Source organism: Micromys minutus, assembly GCF_963924665.1.
Source record: "Micromys minutus genome assembly, chromosome: 21".
Taxonomy (NCBI): domain Eukaryota; kingdom Metazoa; phylum Chordata; class Mammalia; order Rodentia; family Muridae; genus Micromys; species Micromys minutus.
In genome coordinates, this window is record NC_137956.1 from 4,574,354 (window position 1) to 4,593,730 (window position 19,377).

Below are 19,377 nucleotides of genomic sequence, written 5' to 3' on the forward strand. Positions count from 1 at the left end.
TTGGTTTTTTTTTCATTTATTTATTCGCTTTACATCCCGATCGCAGCCCCCTTCCCTCCTCCCAGTCCCACCCTTAGAAATCCTTCCCCCCATTTCCCCTAAAGTTGTATGTAGTTCTTGAATGTAAAGACTCAGAGAGAGTAAATGAGAAGCCAAATACCGGCTTTGTAGAAGTTGGGCATGAAGGCGGTATGAGGGAAACAGACTAACAAAAGGGCATTTTCTGTGCTGGAGACTAAGGATCACCGGCTTTTTATCATGGCTAAGGCCTAGTAGGTGACATACATTTGTTAGTGGTTCAGGAAACTACGCCTTTGGGTATCCTTTCTTTCTGTTAGATCTTTCCTTGTCCGTCCCCAACCAGAGCCGCGTATCGCGGCTAAAATCAAGGACTGCTGGAACTGCTTTTGTTTACTTGGCAGCTGTACAGCTTCAAGAGAGGCAGATGGAAAAGCAAGGAAAACCTCTCGTTTTCTGGAGGCGAAGAAGCCGAAAACCCTTTTTGAGAGCTTCGGGGTAGGGTGTGAGCCCCAGCGACAGTCCTTAACAGCTGGAAGGACCAGGTAGCACTTTCTCTGGGAAAAGAGCGCTCCCGCCCGGGGCGGTGGGCGGGTCCTCCCGTGGCCCCGCCCTCCAAGGCCAATCCCAGCTCTCCGGCAGCGGACAGGAAGCAGCGGCGGGGCCTAGCGGCCCGGACGCTCGCCTTGGCACGCATGCGCGTTATCCCGGGGCGCCTGGGGGAGCAGGGCGGGGCGGGAGGCAGGGGCGCGGCCTCGCGAGTGCATTGGGTGCCGACGCGTCACGTGGCGAGAAAGGAGGCGGAGGGCCGCGGCTCAAGGAAGGGGCTGAGACCAGGCGGAGAGCGAGGGCAGGGAAGCGGGGAAGGGAGGAAGGAAGAGGCCGAGGGGGAGGGAGGGCCCTGTTTTGGCGGAGTGGGGCGCTCGGCTGGGCCCCTGAAGTGGAGCGAGAGGGAGGCGCTTCGCCGGTGCCACTGCCGGGGAGGCTCGTCGGGACCCAGCGCCGGTCGCGGCTCCCTCAGGATCGATGCACCGCGGTTAACCCGTGAGGAGGCGGCGGCCGCGGAAGATGGTGTTGCCGACAGTGTTAATTCTGCTCCTCTCCTGGGCGGCGGGGCTGGGAGGTGAGACACGACCCCGGGCGGCGGCGGAGCGGCGGTCGGGCCGAGCGCAGCGTCGCGGAGCCGGGTCGCGCGTGTCAGGTCTCCTCAGCTTCTGTCAGCTCTCTCAGCTCGCCTCAGCCGACCCCGAGCCATGCTCCCCGCGCGCTATTGTCCCTCGCGCGCCCGGACCACGCTCCGGCCGGCGGCGGCCCGAGCTGGCTGCGGAGCCCCGAGCCAGGCCTTCCCCGCCCCCACGGCCCGGCGGCCCTGCCTGCCCCGCTTCTCGCGCCGCTTCTCCGGGAGCTGCGGAGCCCAGGCCAGCCGCCCTCGCGCACTCCGCAGCCACCTCAGCCCTTCCCGGGTCCGAGCCCCGGGACCGCGCAGACTCGCAGCAACTTGCGAGGTTGGCAGCGCGGCTCGTGCATTGTTCTGGAAGCGAGCGAGTGGGGCGATCTGGAGCGGACCCGGACCGGGTGTCGGGCGCCGGTGTGCGGTGTCCTACCCGAGCGTCTTCCCTCCGCATCCTGATCTTTTCGGAGTGTTTGCAACCAGCGCGCCGGAGGTCGTGCGTGCGTGCGTGCGTGTGTGTGTGTGTGTGTGTGTGTGTGTGTGTGTGTGTGTCTGTCTGTCTGTCTGTCTGTCTTCTGTCCTCCTGGGTCAAGGCTTTAGTTGACTGAGGAGGAGGGCAAGGCTCTTTGATCCGTCTGTCTGTCTGAGTCCCTTAGAGAAGCCAGACCAACCCTTCCTGGGCGACCCAACTGGAGAGTTTTCTTAAACTCTCTCTGGTGGAGCAGACATACTGTAGTCCGGATTGTCAGAGCTGTGCTCCCTCCCCCTGCAAATTGGAGTTCACAGTTGTTTGAGAGACAGCGGTATTTCATTCCCAGGGTTTCCTAGGTCAGGCTGCATGATTATTTTGTTCCTATGAGAAAGTGCTTTACCTTAGGTAAGCTGATTTGCCGCCCAAGTATCTGGAGAGAGCTTAGCTTAAAAGCTCTGAATTGGAAACAAAACAAAAACAAAACCCCCAAAACTTCCAGGGGTGCTTTGGATGGTTGTCAGCAGCCTAATTTGGTACTTTAGAAAATATCCAAGCATTTTCTGTAGTGTATTGTTTGTGTTCATCCCTTTGTCTCATTAACTTAAACTGCAGGGTCCAGCCCAGTTTTGTCCGGTTTTCTGCTTACTCTGAAGTTGATTTTGTGTGCCCAGTTTCTGTTGTCATGTGTAGTATTCATTTATTAAGTACACATTTTAGATGACAGCCACTAGTAGATGCTTAATTTTTTTTTTTTTGTTTTTGTTTTTGTTTTTTGTTTTTAAAGAATCAGGTGCAGACTGTTTGTAAAGAGTCTCTTTATTTAACATTTGTATTTCGGTAACATGGCTTATAGTCCTGACTGGCTCTTTTCACTTTTTGTGATATGATCAGGAATTAGACACTGTTCTCTATGAGGTAATAAAAACTAAGGTAAACATGATACACTGATAAGTAATGGTATAAGATGCCTTTTATTAAGGAAATGTAGTTTGTTGTTTGGGGAAAGAAGTAAATTAACAGCATAATCATTGTGGGTGAAGATTTTTATTCAGATCTTTGGAGTCTCTTTCTGCACTAAGTAATAATTCAAAGGCCAATTTTCGTTGTGCTTCTGTTAAAAACTTAGGAAAAATCAAAGTTTTCACTTAAGCATGTCAAAATTGGAATACTTGAGTATGTAGGTATGTTTATAATTTTGGGCTATGAACTGTAGCCCAGTGGCAATTGGCCTAGCAAGACCAGGCAAGGGTTTGGATTCAACTACCCAGTTTGGGGCCCCAAACCCTCCTACGTTTATTTGTAACTTACTATACTATGCTGTTTTTATCTGATCTGAACCATGTATAGCTAAGTTTAAACATTTTTGTGATGCTTTGTAGGCTAGTGTGCATTCAAGCTTAGTAGATAATGGCTTTAGTGCATTGGGAAGTTGAATGTAGAAGTACAGAGAACTTTAAGGTATAAAATATATTCAGGCACAACTAAACTCCGTTGGTTGCTTTCATTTTGCCTGTTTGTTGATCACTGATGTGTGTGACTGTTTCTCTTACAGCACATAACTTGAGGTGAGGGGTGGGAAGCTGGAAGGAGTCAATAAAATGCTTAAACATGAAAACAAATGTTACTAGTTTTCCCTTCTGTATTAGTAGATGTCCTGCCCAATGTTGTATTTGTAGAAATATACCGTGACAGCTTTAGAGCTTATCAAATGTCTGTATGGGAAGTACTCAAACATATATACAAATGCTTCTAAAAAGTTATTTGTGGCCTAGCAAAATGGCTCAGTTGAAAGCTCATCTGAATTCTATTCCTCATCCCTTGGTTGAAGAAGAGAACCATTAGCCAAAGAATTTTTATGTATGTGATTTTTTTTTTTTTTGAGATGCAGACGGACTGTTTCTAGGTTCTAACTCCTGGACCCAACCTATTCGATTGCCTTCCTAGTAGCTGGGACTGTAGGTGCAGGCTTTTATGCAGGGCTAACTGTTACTTTTAAGCATAGAAAATGTTAAAGTTAAGGTCTTGCTTTTGAAAAATTATTTTATGGGCAGTGGTGAAGCACACTTCTGATCACAGCACTTGAGAGGCAGAGGCAGACAGATCACTGAGTTCAAGGCCAGCCTGGTCTACAGAGTGAGTCCAGAAACTTTGTCTTGGAAACCTAAAGGGAAAAAAAAGGAAAAGAAAAATTATTTTGTGTGTTTAAGAACTCAGAAGGTATTAGTTATACCAACAAATTAATCCTGTAATGTTTGGCTTGAAGAAGTCATCCATGTAATGAAACTTCTGCCACAAGTAGGAGTATGGGAAGATAAGGTCTTTTTGTTTTCAACTCAAAGGAGCTTTAACTTTTTATCTTTTCAAGTAGAGTCTGAGATTCCAGTTCACTCTGTCACCTAAACAAGGCCAATTTCAAGTCATCCCCAGCATTAGCAGTGTCTCCTGTGTCAGTGTGCAGGATCTCTGTTGGCAGGGTCTAGGGAACTGGGCATAGCAGACACTCCTTTGTTTCTGATGTGCTTTTAATAACTTGTTCATTACCTTTGAATATTGTGCATTATTGGATCTCTTTTTCCTAAGGACTGTAACTAAAGGGTTGGATGGAAGAGTGCAAAGAATATTTCTTTGATGTTCATCATTAGGAGTTTCTCCTTTAAACATGTATGAAAATTAAATGTAGGCTTAAAGGGATAATTTTTCTAGTATGTGCTAAGTTGGTTTTTGTTTTATTTTGGGTAGTGGAGATTAGATTTGAGGTCTCCCAAATTCTGGGCAAGTACTCTACTACTGAACTACATTTCTAGTCTTACCCACCCCCAAAAGTTTTGTTTTAGACAGGGCCTCCTCACTAAGTCCTAGACTGGCCTGGAGCTTGGTATCCTTTTGAGTAGTTGGGATTACAGATCTGTACCAATAGGCCTAACTTAATCTCAGAGGTTAAAGTTTTAACCCACTTCTCAGTGTACCACCATACCCATCTTTAAGTTTTGTTTTTCTTTTCTATTTTTCCTTTTTGAAACAGGGTCTCAGTGTGTGGCCCATACTGTTCTCAAATTTATTAGTCTTCTGCCTCAGTTTACCTAGTGTTGGTATTATAGGTGAACTCTACCATGTAAGACTATCTAAAAACTTTCTTCTGGCTGTGGTCACATATGGTTTTGATCCCAGCAGTCAGGAGGCAGAGACAGGTGGATCTTTGAGTCTGAGGCCAGCCTGGTCTACATGAATTCCAGGACAGTCAGGGCTATCAAATGAGACCTTGTCTCAAAGAAGACAAACAACCCCACAACTTTCTGCTTTTTTTTTTTTTTTGAAAGAATCTCCCTTAAAAAAAGATTTATGTATATGGATGTTTTGCTTACATATGTCTATGTACCACATGTGTGCTTGATAGATTCCTCTAGAATTACGGACAGTTGTGAGCTACCATGTTGGTTCTGGGAATCAAACCTGAATCCTTTGGAAGAACAACCAGTACTCTGAATCACTAGACCATCTCTTCAGCCCCTATATAATAGCTTTGTGAATGCACTTAGGTTTTTCTGATTTTCTTGAGAAATTTGAGGATGTTATTTTTAGGGGGTGGGGAGTAGGAGTCAGGCATGATCTTACCATGAAGCCCATGCTGACTTTGAATCACCACATAGTCTGTGCTGGCCTGGAGTTCTTACTGCTTCTGACTTTGTTTTTGGAGTATTGGTATTACAGGTGTGTGCCATCAAACCTAGCTAGGTTCTCAACCTAAACTAGTTTCTAACTTCTCCCTTTGAGAAAACTAAATCAACACACTTAACATTTGCCTGTGAAGGGGAAGTTCTGATTCTTCTGTGGGATAAAGTAGATAACCTTCAGTAGTTTTATCTTTTTAAATGTATGTTTTGCTTTGTAGAGTTTATTGCTGAGGTCGCTTGTTTCTGAACTACTGAGATAATGTACTAATGTGTTAGTTGAAATGAGGAGGGTAGAAGGAAAGAAAACCCATGGATAACCTGGAAGGTTTAGCAAAGACTATGCTCATTTGTTTAGTTATAGATAGATCAGTGTCCTGAGTCTGAATGGTGAATACTGTAGCTTTAAACTAATTCACTAGATTATTGATAGGAAACACATACTTCTAAATGTTTATCGTAATAATGTTTATTGTAATACTCCCTGTAGTAATATAAAATGTGAATGGAGGAAATGTATTTTCTCTACTTAAAGGAAACTCAGTAAAAGCTAGATGTAGAAGCTCCCATATTTATTTTATTTATTTACTGTAAGAGCTGTGCTGTAGTAACACTGTTATTTTAGTTTTGATTTTTTTGTTCGTATTAAAGTTGCATTTCTACTTTCTCTTTTTAATCTGTTTTTCTCAGCATAGAGAATTGAACAACCTTGCCCCTGCCAGGAAAGCGTTCTAATACCGAGACTTACATCCCAACCCCTTTTAAATATTTGAACTTTAAAAAGTAATTTATTTACTTTGTGTGTACATGTGCACATACTTGTTTGCATCACATGCCACAGCACACTAATGCAGGTCAGGGGACCTTTCAGAAGTTCTTCTTTATGAGTTCTGGGAACTGAACTCAGATTGTTAGGCTTTCACTGGTCCTTCTTTATGATTAATTTTGAGATAAGGTCTCACTAAATTGACCAGAGTGGCCTTCAACTCTGTAGACCAGACAAACCTTGAACTTGTAATTTTTCTCATTAGTTTGAGTAGCTAGGATTATAGTAGGTCCAGGTAAAGTTAACGCCCCACCCTCATTCTTTTTCTGTCTTTGGTGTTGGAGACTGAATCCAGGTCATTATTATACTCTACTACTGAGATGCATCCACAGCTCGGTGTTTTAATTTTATGTTTAGAAACATTTTCTGATATTGGTGGGGTTTCTGTTTGTATTTTCTTGTAGGACATAATTACTGAATTACCCAAGACTGCTTAAGACTCTAGAGTCAACTAAGCTCTTGGGACTATAGCAGTGGGATTTACAGGTATATGCCATCATGCGGGCATATATTTTTGCAATGTTCTAGCTTAAAAATCTGTGTTAATCTCAATAATATAGTTTGCACATATGGAGACTATTGGAGAGCAGGACAAAGGTCATCTCAACTGCTGCTTTTCAGTGATGGGCTGTATAACTATTAGTTAATTGGGGAGATAAATTGTAAAGTAGGAAAGCCTGTAGACAGAGAAGTACATAGTATTTTCAAGTTGGAGCCCCAAGCTCAGAATCACTGAGGCAGAGACTTCAAGTAGCAGGAACTGATTTGTATTTTGTCTGCTTTTCACATAGGCAACTCCATGGGACAAGGTTGGGTAGAGCCTTAAGGTTGTTTAAAATTTTGTCGTTGTTTAAGGAAGAGATAATTTTTTTACTGTCTGCTAATACTTCTACTATGAAATTCTAAAAGGTTGGTTTGGGGCCAGCAAGATGGTTCAGATGGATAAAAGTGCCTGCCACAAGTCTGAGAACTTGAATCAGATACCCAGAATATACACAGTGAAGTTGTACTTAGACCAAACGTATACAGAGTTGCTCAGATGCTAGTGTTTTTAAAAGAGGTTATTAATTGATTAATAATTAAATATATGTGATATATGCATGTAATTATATTGTATAAGCACTTTGCAGAGGCCAGAGAAGGATCTTGGGTGCCATCCTGTATTGTGTCCCACCCTAGTCTTTATAATAGGGTTTCACACTGAAGTAGAAGTTTGCTTTTTTAGCTAGGCGGGCTGGCCAAAGAGTTCCTGGGATTTGTACCAGGAAATTGTCTGTACTCACTAATAGAGGAATTACAGGTATGAGCATCAATCCTAAGATTTGTATGTCTGTTGGGCATTTATGTTCAGGTCCCAATGTTTGGACTAGAATTCTTACAGAGTCATTTCCCTATCCTCCATACCCATCCCCCAATTGTCAATTTGTATTTTAGGGACAACGAAGCCATCAATGTCAGTGAGAATGGAAAAGCTGCAATAATTTCTACTAGTTGGATCTCTAGCTCCAACAGTGAGACAGCCTTGGGTTATTACTTGTGGGCTTAGGTAGATTGCAGAAATGCATATAAGAACAGTTTCAGATAATGTGCTCTCCCTTTGCCATGAAAGAATTCATCCTGAACCTACTACAATTCTAGCTAAATAATGAGCAAGGTGTCCAATGAGAACCAGGGATTGTTGGGTATCTGTAATTGGTTTGAGTTTTGATGCTGCAGTTTGAGAAGAAAAGTAAAAAACACTAAATTTGTCAGAGGGGAGGAAATGCTAGGATGTAAGCATACAGTTACAGTTATGTATTGTAGTTATAAATGAAGTGAAATTTGGTGAAGATGTCACTTAGCTAGCTGGGACAGTTTGTAAGGTAAAGAGTGATGATGATTGTTTTTGATTTTTGTTAATTTAACATGTTGGAATTAATTTCTTTGGTTCTAGACTGCTTGATATACATCTGGTTGTATGCAAATTGTGGATTTTATTGTTTCAAACACTAGTTGGGGAAAATAATCTGATCTTTTAGTTTTAAATGGCAGTAAGGAGAGATGCTAACTAGGACCTAAGGACCTCGTGACTTGCATTATTCATATTCTGGGCCGTTACTAGGAGGTGAAATATTATGGAATGCAGTTGGTCTCCATATTGAATGATTGGGATGTAAGACAATGAGGAATAAGTTAGCTGCTTGGTTAACTGTGTGGCTTGGTCTCAGGTTAGAGTAGATATTATGGAAAAAAGATTTTAAAAGTAATGACGGCTATTAAGCTGGCTCAGCAGGTAAAGGCACTGCCACTGAACCTGACAACCTGAGTTTGATTCCTGGGATGTACATGATAGAGGAGTGAACCAATTCCCTAAGTTGTCCTCCTCTGACAGTCCCCATCACACACACACACACACACACACAGACACAGGTAAAACTTGGCAAATAAGCTAACAAAATGTACTGAGGGCTTACTGTTGAAATGAGATCTTAGGAGCTTTTACAATGGAGAGTGGCTTGTAAACTTTTGAGGACCTGAGTTGTTGAAGTTGAAATCAAGATTTTGATTCTAGATAGAAGGTGAGGGTGGGTATTATAGTCTGAGACTTAATACTACCATGTTTCTTCCTGGGGGACTGTTTAAGAGTTTGCATTGCTCTTCAGTTCTCTGTAGCTGGTGATTTGGTAAAGTATTGTTCTAGAGAGTTAGATGATAGGAATCTAATAAATTTGGAACGGAAGAGAGTGATTAGCTATGAAGATACACAAACACATTTTTACAAAGTGATTTTGTTTTATATGTATGAATGTTTGTTTGCCTGCATGTATGTATATGCACCATGTGTATATCTGGTGTCTGTGAAGGCCAAAAGAGCTTATCAGATCTCCTGGGACCGGAGTTGTAGATGGTTGTGAGCCACCTGGTAGGTTCTAGGAACTAAACCCAAGTCCTCTGTAAGAGCAACTTGTACTTTAAACTGCTAATCCGTCTCTGAACTATGTCTTTAGTCTTCATTTTTGTTACTGATTTGTCTTGTTGGAATTAGTCTCTAGGGTTTTAGACTATGTCTGGTACTCTATTGGATTCAGATTGTGAACTTTGTATTTCAGAAACAAGATGGGGAGAACAGAACAATAGTTCCACAAATATCTTTCCATGTCTTTGCTTACACTAATGATGATTAGAGATACATAGTCATACAAACACTTGAACTTTCAACTGAGTTTTTGGAATAACAAATAGCATATATCGACCTAGAAGACCATCAATAGATGAATGGATAAAGGAATGTATTATTTATACACAGTGCTGTGTAATTCAGCTGTAAAGATTTGTAGGAAAATGGGTAGAACTGGAGGTTGTCATGTTAAGCAAATAAGTCACACTTAGATAACTGTTAGTGTTTTCTGTCATATGCAAAATCTGGGAGTGTGCATATGTATGTATGTATGTATGCATATGTGTGTATGTATGTATGTATATGTGTGTGTGTATGTATGTATGTATGTATGTATGTATGTATGTATGTATGTATAAAACCTCACTGGGGCTTGGAGTTTACTGAGTGGGCTAGGTCTGCTGTCCAACCAGTGAGTCACAGGGATTTGCTTGTCTCTGCCTCCGCAGCACTAAGCTTACAAGCTTTTTACATGTGTTCTGGGGTTCTCATGTTAATGTGCGGAGCACTTTATCAACTAAGCTATCTACTCATTCCTGACTTTATGCTTAGTTTATATGTTTTAGGACCTAGCATGGAGCCTAGCTCACATCAAGATTTATAATAAATGTTTTATTAGAATTGCAGAATTAGTGCTGGTGAATTGGCTCAGCAGGTTTAAAAAAAAAAAAAAAAAAAAAAAAAAAAAGCCTGATAAGCTGGGTCCCAAATCCACAGTGAAAGGAGGTAACCAACTCCCAAAAGTTGTCTTCTGATATCTACCATGGCACATTAATGTGTGCCTGCATTCTCACTCTCTATATACACATCATATGCACAATATCAATTAAAGTTTAAAAAGGCCCACAGAACACCATTGCTTGGTGTGTGGAGCGGATTTGTGAGTTCACATTACATAGGCATCTTTTATTAAGCAAGGTAGTTTACTGGAACAGCCTTTGAATTGCTGTCTACAGTGTTATGGAAATAGCTTCATTATATAAAGCTAAATGTCATGATGATTTTGGTTAAAGTGGAATACTCTTACAGTACATTAGAGATTATACCTTCCAATTAATACAGTATATTGTCAGAATTCCAAGTGGACAATAATAAGGATTAAGGACTCTAATCTAGAACCATCTGACTGCTAGCTTTGAACGTAGGTAGTCATTTGTACTTACAAATTGGTTAGGAAATTAGTCATTTGTACATATAAATTTTTAACTTTATTTTGGTCAAGATGTTTAATTTCCTTGGTGGCCAATAATCTGATTTTCCCCATGTAGTAGTACAAATCTCTTAGTAATCCAAGAGTGTTTTTTTCTTCATGTGTAGAGTAAGCTACAGAGTAGTGATTGACAGCCAAAAGTGATGTGGGTGGAAAGCAGTGCCATGTGTATGGGTTTAGGGTGAAATGAAAGATAGAGGTACAGCAGCAGTGGAAATGGTGGCTGGGAGGATAATATAAAGCCTTAGTCTTTTATGAAGATTACATTCTGTATTGGTGGTATTTATTTGAAAGCATATGGGAAATTTCAGATAACAGCATTGTGTGTGTGTGTGTGTGTGTGTGTGTGTGTGTGTGTGTTTCCATTTTGGAATTTTAAAACTTCATTTCTTAAGTAAATGGTAGAAATACAATAGTCAGTGGATTTTAGTCATTCATAATTTGTGCCCTGTGTAATTGATTTAGTTTGTAATTGTGAACCGGTTACTTAGCTTCACTTCTGATCCAGCTATTTTTATAAGAGTCTAGCTTATTTTTAAAACGGATGTGATGAAATATGCTTTTAATTATTGATATACCTTGTTATCTTCAAGTGTCACTTGTAACTGTGAGATGTAAATAGTTGATTCCAGATGATTTGACTGGTTTCTAGTGAAGAAATAGATACTGGTTTCAGCTTGAAGTCATAGTGTAGAAGTGGTACATGTAAGTGCATTAAAACGCTGTGCTATATTGCTGAAATACAACACATAGTTCTTAGAAGGCTGTTTTTGTTATATGAGAGAGCACTTTTGTAAGTGCCGTGTAATATTTCAAGATCAGAGTGAATATATATTAGCATAAAGCACAATGGTCATGGATGTTTCTTGAGGCACAGTTAGTTGATGGTTTGAAAAGAAAGATTTCAAATCACATTGTTGACCTTAATTGTCAACTTGACTGAATTTGGAATCACTTAGGAGACACAATTCTGGGGATGTCTGTGAGGGTGTTTTCAGAGAGGTTTAGCTGAAGAGGGGAGACCTGAATGTGGGTGCTACCATCTATGGATTAGGGTCCTGGACTGATTGCCAAAAAAAAGCCAAGCCAAACAAACAACAACAAAACAAAAAACTCAGAAAGGATGCTAAGCACCAACCAGGACACCATCTCAGCTTGTAGACTACGGATGAATCATGACTAGCTGCCTGACCTTCCTGCATCACATCGTCCTATCCCTGGTAGAATATACTGCCAGGCCACATCAGTGAGAGAAGTAACTGAATAAATGCAGTGTCAAATTTTGAATTAATGTAAGTGAAAGTATTGGAAATAATTTGATTGCAGCTAATTCTCTTGAGGCATTAGAGATGTATCAGCTTTAGTTTGTCCTCTTTCTACCCTTTCATGTGTTGTAATTGAGCTTTCTGTAAGTAGGAGGATTTATTATGTTAATATTTTTATTAATTTTCTCCCATTAAGATTGTGTTATTAACTTTTTTTTTGTTTGGATATATAGAGAAAAAATATTTGTTAAGTAATGTTGCTGTTTGGTCCAAAAGTGATGCTATTAATCCACCATCTTGAGGCTAAGTAGCTAGGATTACAGGTTTGCACAATCATGCATGGTTTACTTCATTACTTATTTTCATGATGCTTTGCAGTACTTTGATTGAACCCCAGGCCTTCTCACACAGGATAGGAAAGTGCTCTATTCTGTGAGGCTAAGTGGTTGAACTCAGTTTTTCAGGCTTGGTGGCAAGTCTTACCATCTCTACTGTGTGTGTGTGTGTGTGTGTGTGTTCATGTGTGTGTGTGTGTGTGTGTTAATTGTGTGAATGTTCAAAATTTCCTCAGAGTCTATAAAGTGTTAGGTACTGTGTGCATTTACTTTATAGAATTTCAGATTTCTGCAATCTATAACAAAGGACAAGAAAGCAAACTGCTGCTAGGCTTTTCTGAGTAGATGAAATAAAGTAGCAGAAGAGAAAGATAACTTACTTGACAAACAAAGTGCAGAGTGGGGTGACTTAACACAGTCACAATGCTGCAGTAAAATAGCCTTAGGATTACTGCATCATTGTAGTCTCCTCTAATCAAGATGTTAAGCCCTGGAGAGAAATGGTAATATGTTCAAGTGGAAAGATGTATGGCACATGGAAACACTTGGGTTATCTAGAAACTGTCCTTCACCAGAAGTTGTCATTTTCCACTGACCTCAGATAAGAAGCATGTCACTTTGCACTCCAGGTTAAATGTGTGTTTATTTTGCTGTTATCCGGAAACATTTCTACATGGGAACACCTTTAGTAGAATTGTCTTTATTTGGAGATAAAAGGAGTTTGGGTTGGCAAAGTCTTTCTTTTTATCTCTTTTTCAGTATTGGGTATCAAACTCCAGGCACTGTGGATGTTAGGCAAGTTTTCTGCCATTGAGCTGTATATATAACGCTGGCCTCTGGTTGGCATCTTCTGAGTCCTTCCTGTTAACTTCCCTGTTGTCCATTGGGCCCTGCATGGTAATACATAAATACTGAAAAGAGATGCTGTAGCTCTGTGCTGTTTTTGTTTTACTCCTAGCTCCTTTTGTACTTGACATAGTTAAAGGGTTTAAGCCAGGGGCAGATTTTCACCATGGGTTAAAGCAGCAGCAAGCTCCTGAAAGCTCACTGCTTTGCTGGTGTTAGTACTTATTTTCTCTGTCACCCAGGTGAGCTCTGAACTCGTTCTCCAGAGAGCTGATTCAGTCTTACTGCTGTTGCCTTACTGATTCAAGTTCAAGTCATCATCTCCTGTTTCTGTCCCACTGAGTCTCTCCCTCTTCAGCCTAGCAGTCAGCTACCATCCAAGAGTGGTCAAAACCACCAGTAACAGATTGTACACTTTACAGTGGCTAAAGTCACTACTTTTATTGTATGAATTTTATCTTGACTGAAAACATTTCAGTTGAGTAAGCCATAACACACTTGTCAAGTAATTCATCATTGTAAGTAAGAGTTGTGAGAGCTGTGAGTGCCTTTTTGTTCATTTCTTTTCCAGCCAAATTTGCCTGTGTGTCAGGGACTTGACATTGCTGGTCCTTTACATGCAATACCTATTTCTGTATATAGCTGTGTTATTAGCTCTTAAAATTTATTTTAGAAACTTAAAAAAAAGCAGTAAGATGTTAATGATTTTGAAGTATATAGTTTATAGGTTCAGCAGTGTTATGGACATTCTTATTGCAGTTTATTCTCTATCGAGTCTTTTCATATGTTTATTATACAAATTACCTTATGTGAAAATACCAGTTCCTTTCTTGGGATTTTTTTTAAGCCACCATTTTGCTATACCTTTTTTCCATTAATAACTTTTATAGCTTTGTTTATTGTTTATCATTTTAGAGCAAAGCTTCACAAGATCAGTAGCTATTGTAACTTTTTAATGTCTGTATTCTCAGAACCTAAAGTTTAACATATACACTATTAAATGTATCCAAATTTCTGAGAGTATGTATGGGGGGAAAAGCCTCTGAAGATTTATGTTTGTTCTCTTTTGTTGTCGTTGTTAATAGACTCCCTTACCATTTTAAGTGGTGCTCAGGATCAAACCTAAGACTTCAAGATGCTAGCTAAGCACTTTACCACAGAACTGTTCCTCAGCCATACTGTAATCAACTTTAAGATAGAACATGATTACCTTTTTTGCTAGTGTATTTATTTTGTTCATTAAATACTTTTACATGGTCTTTTAATTCAAGAGGTAGAGTGAGTTATACTTCTTTTCTATAAAAACTAAGTTATGTTTTAAACAACTGTCTTTTAATCTGAAAGTATATTTTATTTTGTGCTTATGGGTGTTTTTTCTGGAAAGTATGTCTGTGCACTTGTGTCTGATTTCCATAGAGGCCAGAAAGTGTCAGAATATTCAGAACTAGTGTTTACAGACACTTAATAAGCTGCAGTGCAGGAGCTTGGTATCTAACTTGTATTCTCTGAAAGAGCAGGCAGTACTCTTAATTGCTAAGCCAAGTCCAATCCCTGAGAGCATTTTAAAGCTTGTATTAGTTCATTACAAAAGCAGCCTAAATGGATAAATACGTTGTTGTTTTGAGACAGAATCATAACCAAGGGTTGTTTCAAACTCATCTTCCTCCCTCAGCCTTTTTTATGTTGGTTTATAGGTATCTGTCATAATGTTCAGCAGTAGTTTTTAACAGTAACTTACTACATTCTTAATATTTTAAAATGGCTGCATACCATTTTCAACACTAAGCACACATTTAGTCAGTACAATGTCACTTTTAGGTATAAGTACTGTTAAATTATATATTTTTTCAAACTAAGGAATAATGAAATATGTAGTTCATATAGTTGTAAATTTTCATGGTTATTTTGCATGGAAATTTCCTGAAATGCACCCATGACAGCAGTAAAATAATCCCTCTTTTATCTTGCAAATAGATATAGAGGTTTATAAAAGTAAACTTTATGCCAATGGCAGGCTTTTTGAAATTCTGTTATTTAGTTCCAAAGGATCACATGTTTTGCAGTGATTAGTTTATGGCTCTTAATCTCTAAAATATAGTTTCCCTTTGCTGTGTAAATCAGAGTGGCTTTAGACTGAGAGGTCCTCCTGTCTCAGCCTCTCAAGTGCTGGGATTAAAGGTGCATACCAACATGCGTTACCTGACTGTTGTCCATGTGTGAGGACACAACGAGTGAGCAAAGTGCTCATTTAACTTGTGACTGTATTCAAATGGTGCATGTTAATTAGAGCTCAAAGAATACCAGAGTGTGAACGATGAGAATGTGCACTAGATTGTGTCTTCAGAGAACTCAGTGTGACAAAAAGGTGGCAGATAGTGATATTGCACATCGAAGGAGAAGTGGAGGCGGATGAGCGTGGACAGGAGTTGGGTGTGGGGGGATGCAGTCTCTCACAAGGATCATGCTCAGCTTTATAAACTATAGACTTTGAGTCTGGAAGGTTAGCATGCTGTACTTTTCTTGAATAGAGTTACTCTTTTGGGTAAAGGGTAGATGGTAGGGGCGTAGGATTAGTGCCAAAAAGGTCAGTTATTTGTCATGGTTTTGACTGTCAAGATACTTTTTTGTTTTTGTTTTGTTTTTGAGACAGGGTCTTGGCACTAGCTCTGTAGACCATGTTGGCCTCAAACTCACAGAGATCTACCTGCCTCTGCCACTCAGCTGACTGTTGAGATACTTTTGAATCTTGCTGTGCTTGGTACATTTTCAGCTTTTAGAGTTTCAAATTTCTTTGCAGCACATTTCTTTCTTTCTCGGGATGTAAAGAAAGCTACTGTTCTGAAAGTTACAGGCACCTGTAATTATAACTATCCCTGGAGACATAGGTTCTGAAACTGAACAGACATGCGTTTTTGATGAAGTTTTGGCATTAATGTGTATCTTTTGGGAAGATTTTTTCCCAATTGCTCTTAGATTGAGTTTCTGGCACCAGAAGGACTTGGGGTACAGCTCAGTGGTAATGTGCTTGTTTCAGCACTCATGAGGTCCCTGTGTTGTCTCCAGCACCACAGAGATGACATTAGGAAGGTAGAATTTTTAATATTTTGATGGTAGTTATGGTGCATCTGCTTGATTCTGGGAGTTACTTGGGTAGTCTTGAAAATGATAGTGAAGAGGTTTAATACTGTTTTACAATGCGGAATTTTACTTTTATGTAGATTGTACTGTATGAGAATTGTAGAGGTCGAAGAAAATTACATTGAGGAATACTTAAGTATTTATGGGAACAGTTTTATGCGGAGGATATAAGACAATTTGTAAGAAACACAGAAACTTTAATTTCTATTTGAGTGTGATATTGCTTTGCCTGATTCATGATTTCTCTTGGTTAGATTGATATTATAGGAAGGATAATAGTCCAAAGGCATCTATAGACCGATAGGATATAGTCTAGAAGAATAGCAGGTGGATGGGCTGGAGAAATGGCTCAGCAGTTAAGAGCACTGACTGCTCTTCTAGGGGTCCTGAGTTCAATTTCCAGCAATGACATGGTAGCTTACAACCATCTCTAATGGGATCTGATGCCCTCTTATGGTATGTCTAAAGACAGTGACAGTGTACTCATATACATGAAATAGAAAAATAAAATCTTTTTTAAAAAAGAATACCAGGTGGCAAGGATTAGTACTGGAGTAGTTGGTAAGCAATTTGAGTAGATAGTTGCACATTGGCACTGGGGAAACCAAGAGAGCTTTGCCAAGGAGGACTGGATGCAAATGTGAGAGATGTAGAGGCTGTGCTTTGTTTAGGTAGAGACGTGTTTAACGTGTCTGTGAGACCTGATGGCACCCTGTGTTCTGGCTTTGCCTTTTGAATTCCTGACCAGTTGTTAAAGTATAAGAACAAAGCTCTAAACTGCATGTAGGACTCTGCATGTAGAAACAGGCAATTCTGAGGTGTCTGACTGAGTAAGTGGTGCAAGGGCTAGAGATTGGCTTGCATTCCTGTGGAGTCAACCATGCCAGTCTCAATTACTAGCTGTGGAAATTAAGGGTATATACATATATTTTTGATCTATAAAAAGTATATTCCATTCCTCTTTAGTATCTCATTGTATGTAGCTTTAAAAAGTATATCTTAAAGGTGGATGCTAGGTTTGAAGTCTATGTGTTGCTACCTGATGGTTTCCATTTCTGTTCTTTGTAGTCACATCAGCATCATGAATTTGCCAGATTTTATAAAGATAGTAAAGCTGTTGTATGTTATCATGACCACATTGATACCTCACTTACCTCCTTCATATTGCTCCTGATTTGTCCAAGCCCATGGGCTTATTACATATCTCTTAAACCACCAGTGTTTTTAACACTGCTGATAATTTTTTAGTTAATCTGTTTGGTGGATTAAATAGAATAGTTTAGAGTGGTGCATAACCTGGTAACTGGCAAGTGCTCAACAAATTTTAATTATCATTACATTCAATTTATAAGTGCTATTATTGTGGTGGTTAACCTTGGTTTTCTTGATGTCTAGATTAGTAGTCTGGAGATTGACTGGGGGGTAAAAGGGTGGTAATTCTGCTCTGAATATGGGAGGGGCCTACCATCTAATATGTTGAGGCCTGGGTGGAATAAAAAGGAAATAAGAAAGAAGCATTATTTTCTGCTTCCTGACCACTGATGTGAGCCACCTTGCCCTATTACACTGTCTTTGCCATGGCAGAATAAAATCTCTGAGTTTGTGAGTTGACATAAGTGTTTTCTCCTTTAGGATGTTATCCTCAAGTTTTTTTTTGTAATTATCATGTAAAGTTAACAAGCTTACACAAGCATTTATTTAGCCTATTTTAAAATCAGGTGCTAATTGATAAGTATATATTAAATTTACATTTATTTTTTGGTGGGGGTGGGGTGGGAGCAGAAGCCTGCCTTGGTGTGCATGGGGGTCAGAGGTCAACATTTGAAAATTGTTTTTTTTTTTTTTTGTTTTTTCCCCATACCTCCTGGGCTCTAAGGATTGAACTAAAGTCATCAGCTTTGGTAGCAGGCAGCTTTATATACTAAGCTATCTTTCCTGTTATAATTATTTAATTAAACAAAAACTTTACCTAATCAGGATAGTCCTTTTCTCCCTTTAAGCACAGTAAACTGTCAATGTCTATTAAAAACAGCCAACCAAACCAAACCAAACCAAACCAAACCAAACCAAACCAAACCAAACCAAACCAAACCAAACCAAACCAAACCAAACCAAACCAAACCAAAATCCTACAACTAAAGTACTTAAAAAAATAGCTCTTTGTAGTTTTGGGATTTAAATTTTCCTTCTGAAGATGTAAAATGTTCACATTTGTTCATGTAAAAATGTACATTTTTTTGTTTCTTCTAGCCAGATTTCATGCGAATTTTAAAATACTAGATCTCTAAAATAGAAATGGAAGGAAAACATTAGCATGATTTTATGAATATGCGATGAACTGAAAGGTATTCTTACTGAAGTTGAGGGAAAAGTAAAAATGCTCTCATTTCTGTGGTTTGCGATAATCCTAGTTAGTATAGTAAGCTAAACAGATGAGGGTATAAGTAGATGAGGGAGAGATTTAAATAGGAGAAACAGAAACAGTGCCAGGAAAGAAAATAAAAATATTTTCAGAAGTTTTTGTGCATAATCATGGAGTTTACAGGTTCTCTCCAGAGAAATAAAACCAATAAGACACAGGTAAATGGATCTGGATGATCTAGGCGTGTAAGGGGTTTATTAGAGGAATTGACTGTGGTTAGGGACGATGAGAAGTCTCATGGTAGGACATCAAAGAGAGAGAAAGGGGAAAAAATGCATACACAGGATGGTGAGCTGGTGATGCTCACCCATCCCCACTCACATTCCTAACTCACATGGCATTCTCATAGACACACCCAGGAATAGCACTTTGGCTGCTCTCTAGGTTATTTATTTTTTAAAAATTAAATGCAAAAACAAAATCAAGTTTACCTTATGTGTATGAGTGTTTGCCTGCATGTATGTCTGTGTATTACGTGGATGCCTGGTATCTCTGGAGGTCAGAAGAAGGCATTGGATTTCCTGAAACTAGAGGTACAGATTGATGTGAGCTGCCATGTGGGTATTGGGAGTCAAACCCCAGTCCTCTGGAAGAATAGCTAGTGCGTTCAAGGGCGGAGCCCTCTTTCCTGCCCTATTTTTAAATATTTGTTAATCTAGTCAGGAAGATGCTAACTATTACAGAGGTCTATTGATCTCATGTTAGTTTTCTTATTGCAGCAGAAAGGATGCATTGTTGTTAAATCAACATTAAGGAAACTTAGTGTCTTTAGTGACTTCTGTAACATTCTGCAAAGCACCAACCTGCCTCAGCCTCCCTAGTTCTAGGACTACAAGTTTACTTAGCTCT

General features: G+C 39.8%; 1 protein-coding gene across 1 annotated transcript in view; it reads left to right on the forward strand.

The window, feature by feature from the left end:
• Positions 1-929: 929 nt before the first annotated feature.
• Positions 930-19,377, forward strand: part of ADAM10 (ADAM metallopeptidase domain 10) — a 103,435-nt gene continuing 84,987 nt past the window's right edge. The window contains exon 1 of the mRNA XM_080934212.1: positions 930-1,141. Within this exon, the coding sequence (XP_080790338.1) occupies positions 1,087-1,141 (55 nt within the window). The 5' untranslated portion in view covers positions 930-1,086. The remainder of the gene's footprint in view (positions 1,142-19,377) is intronic.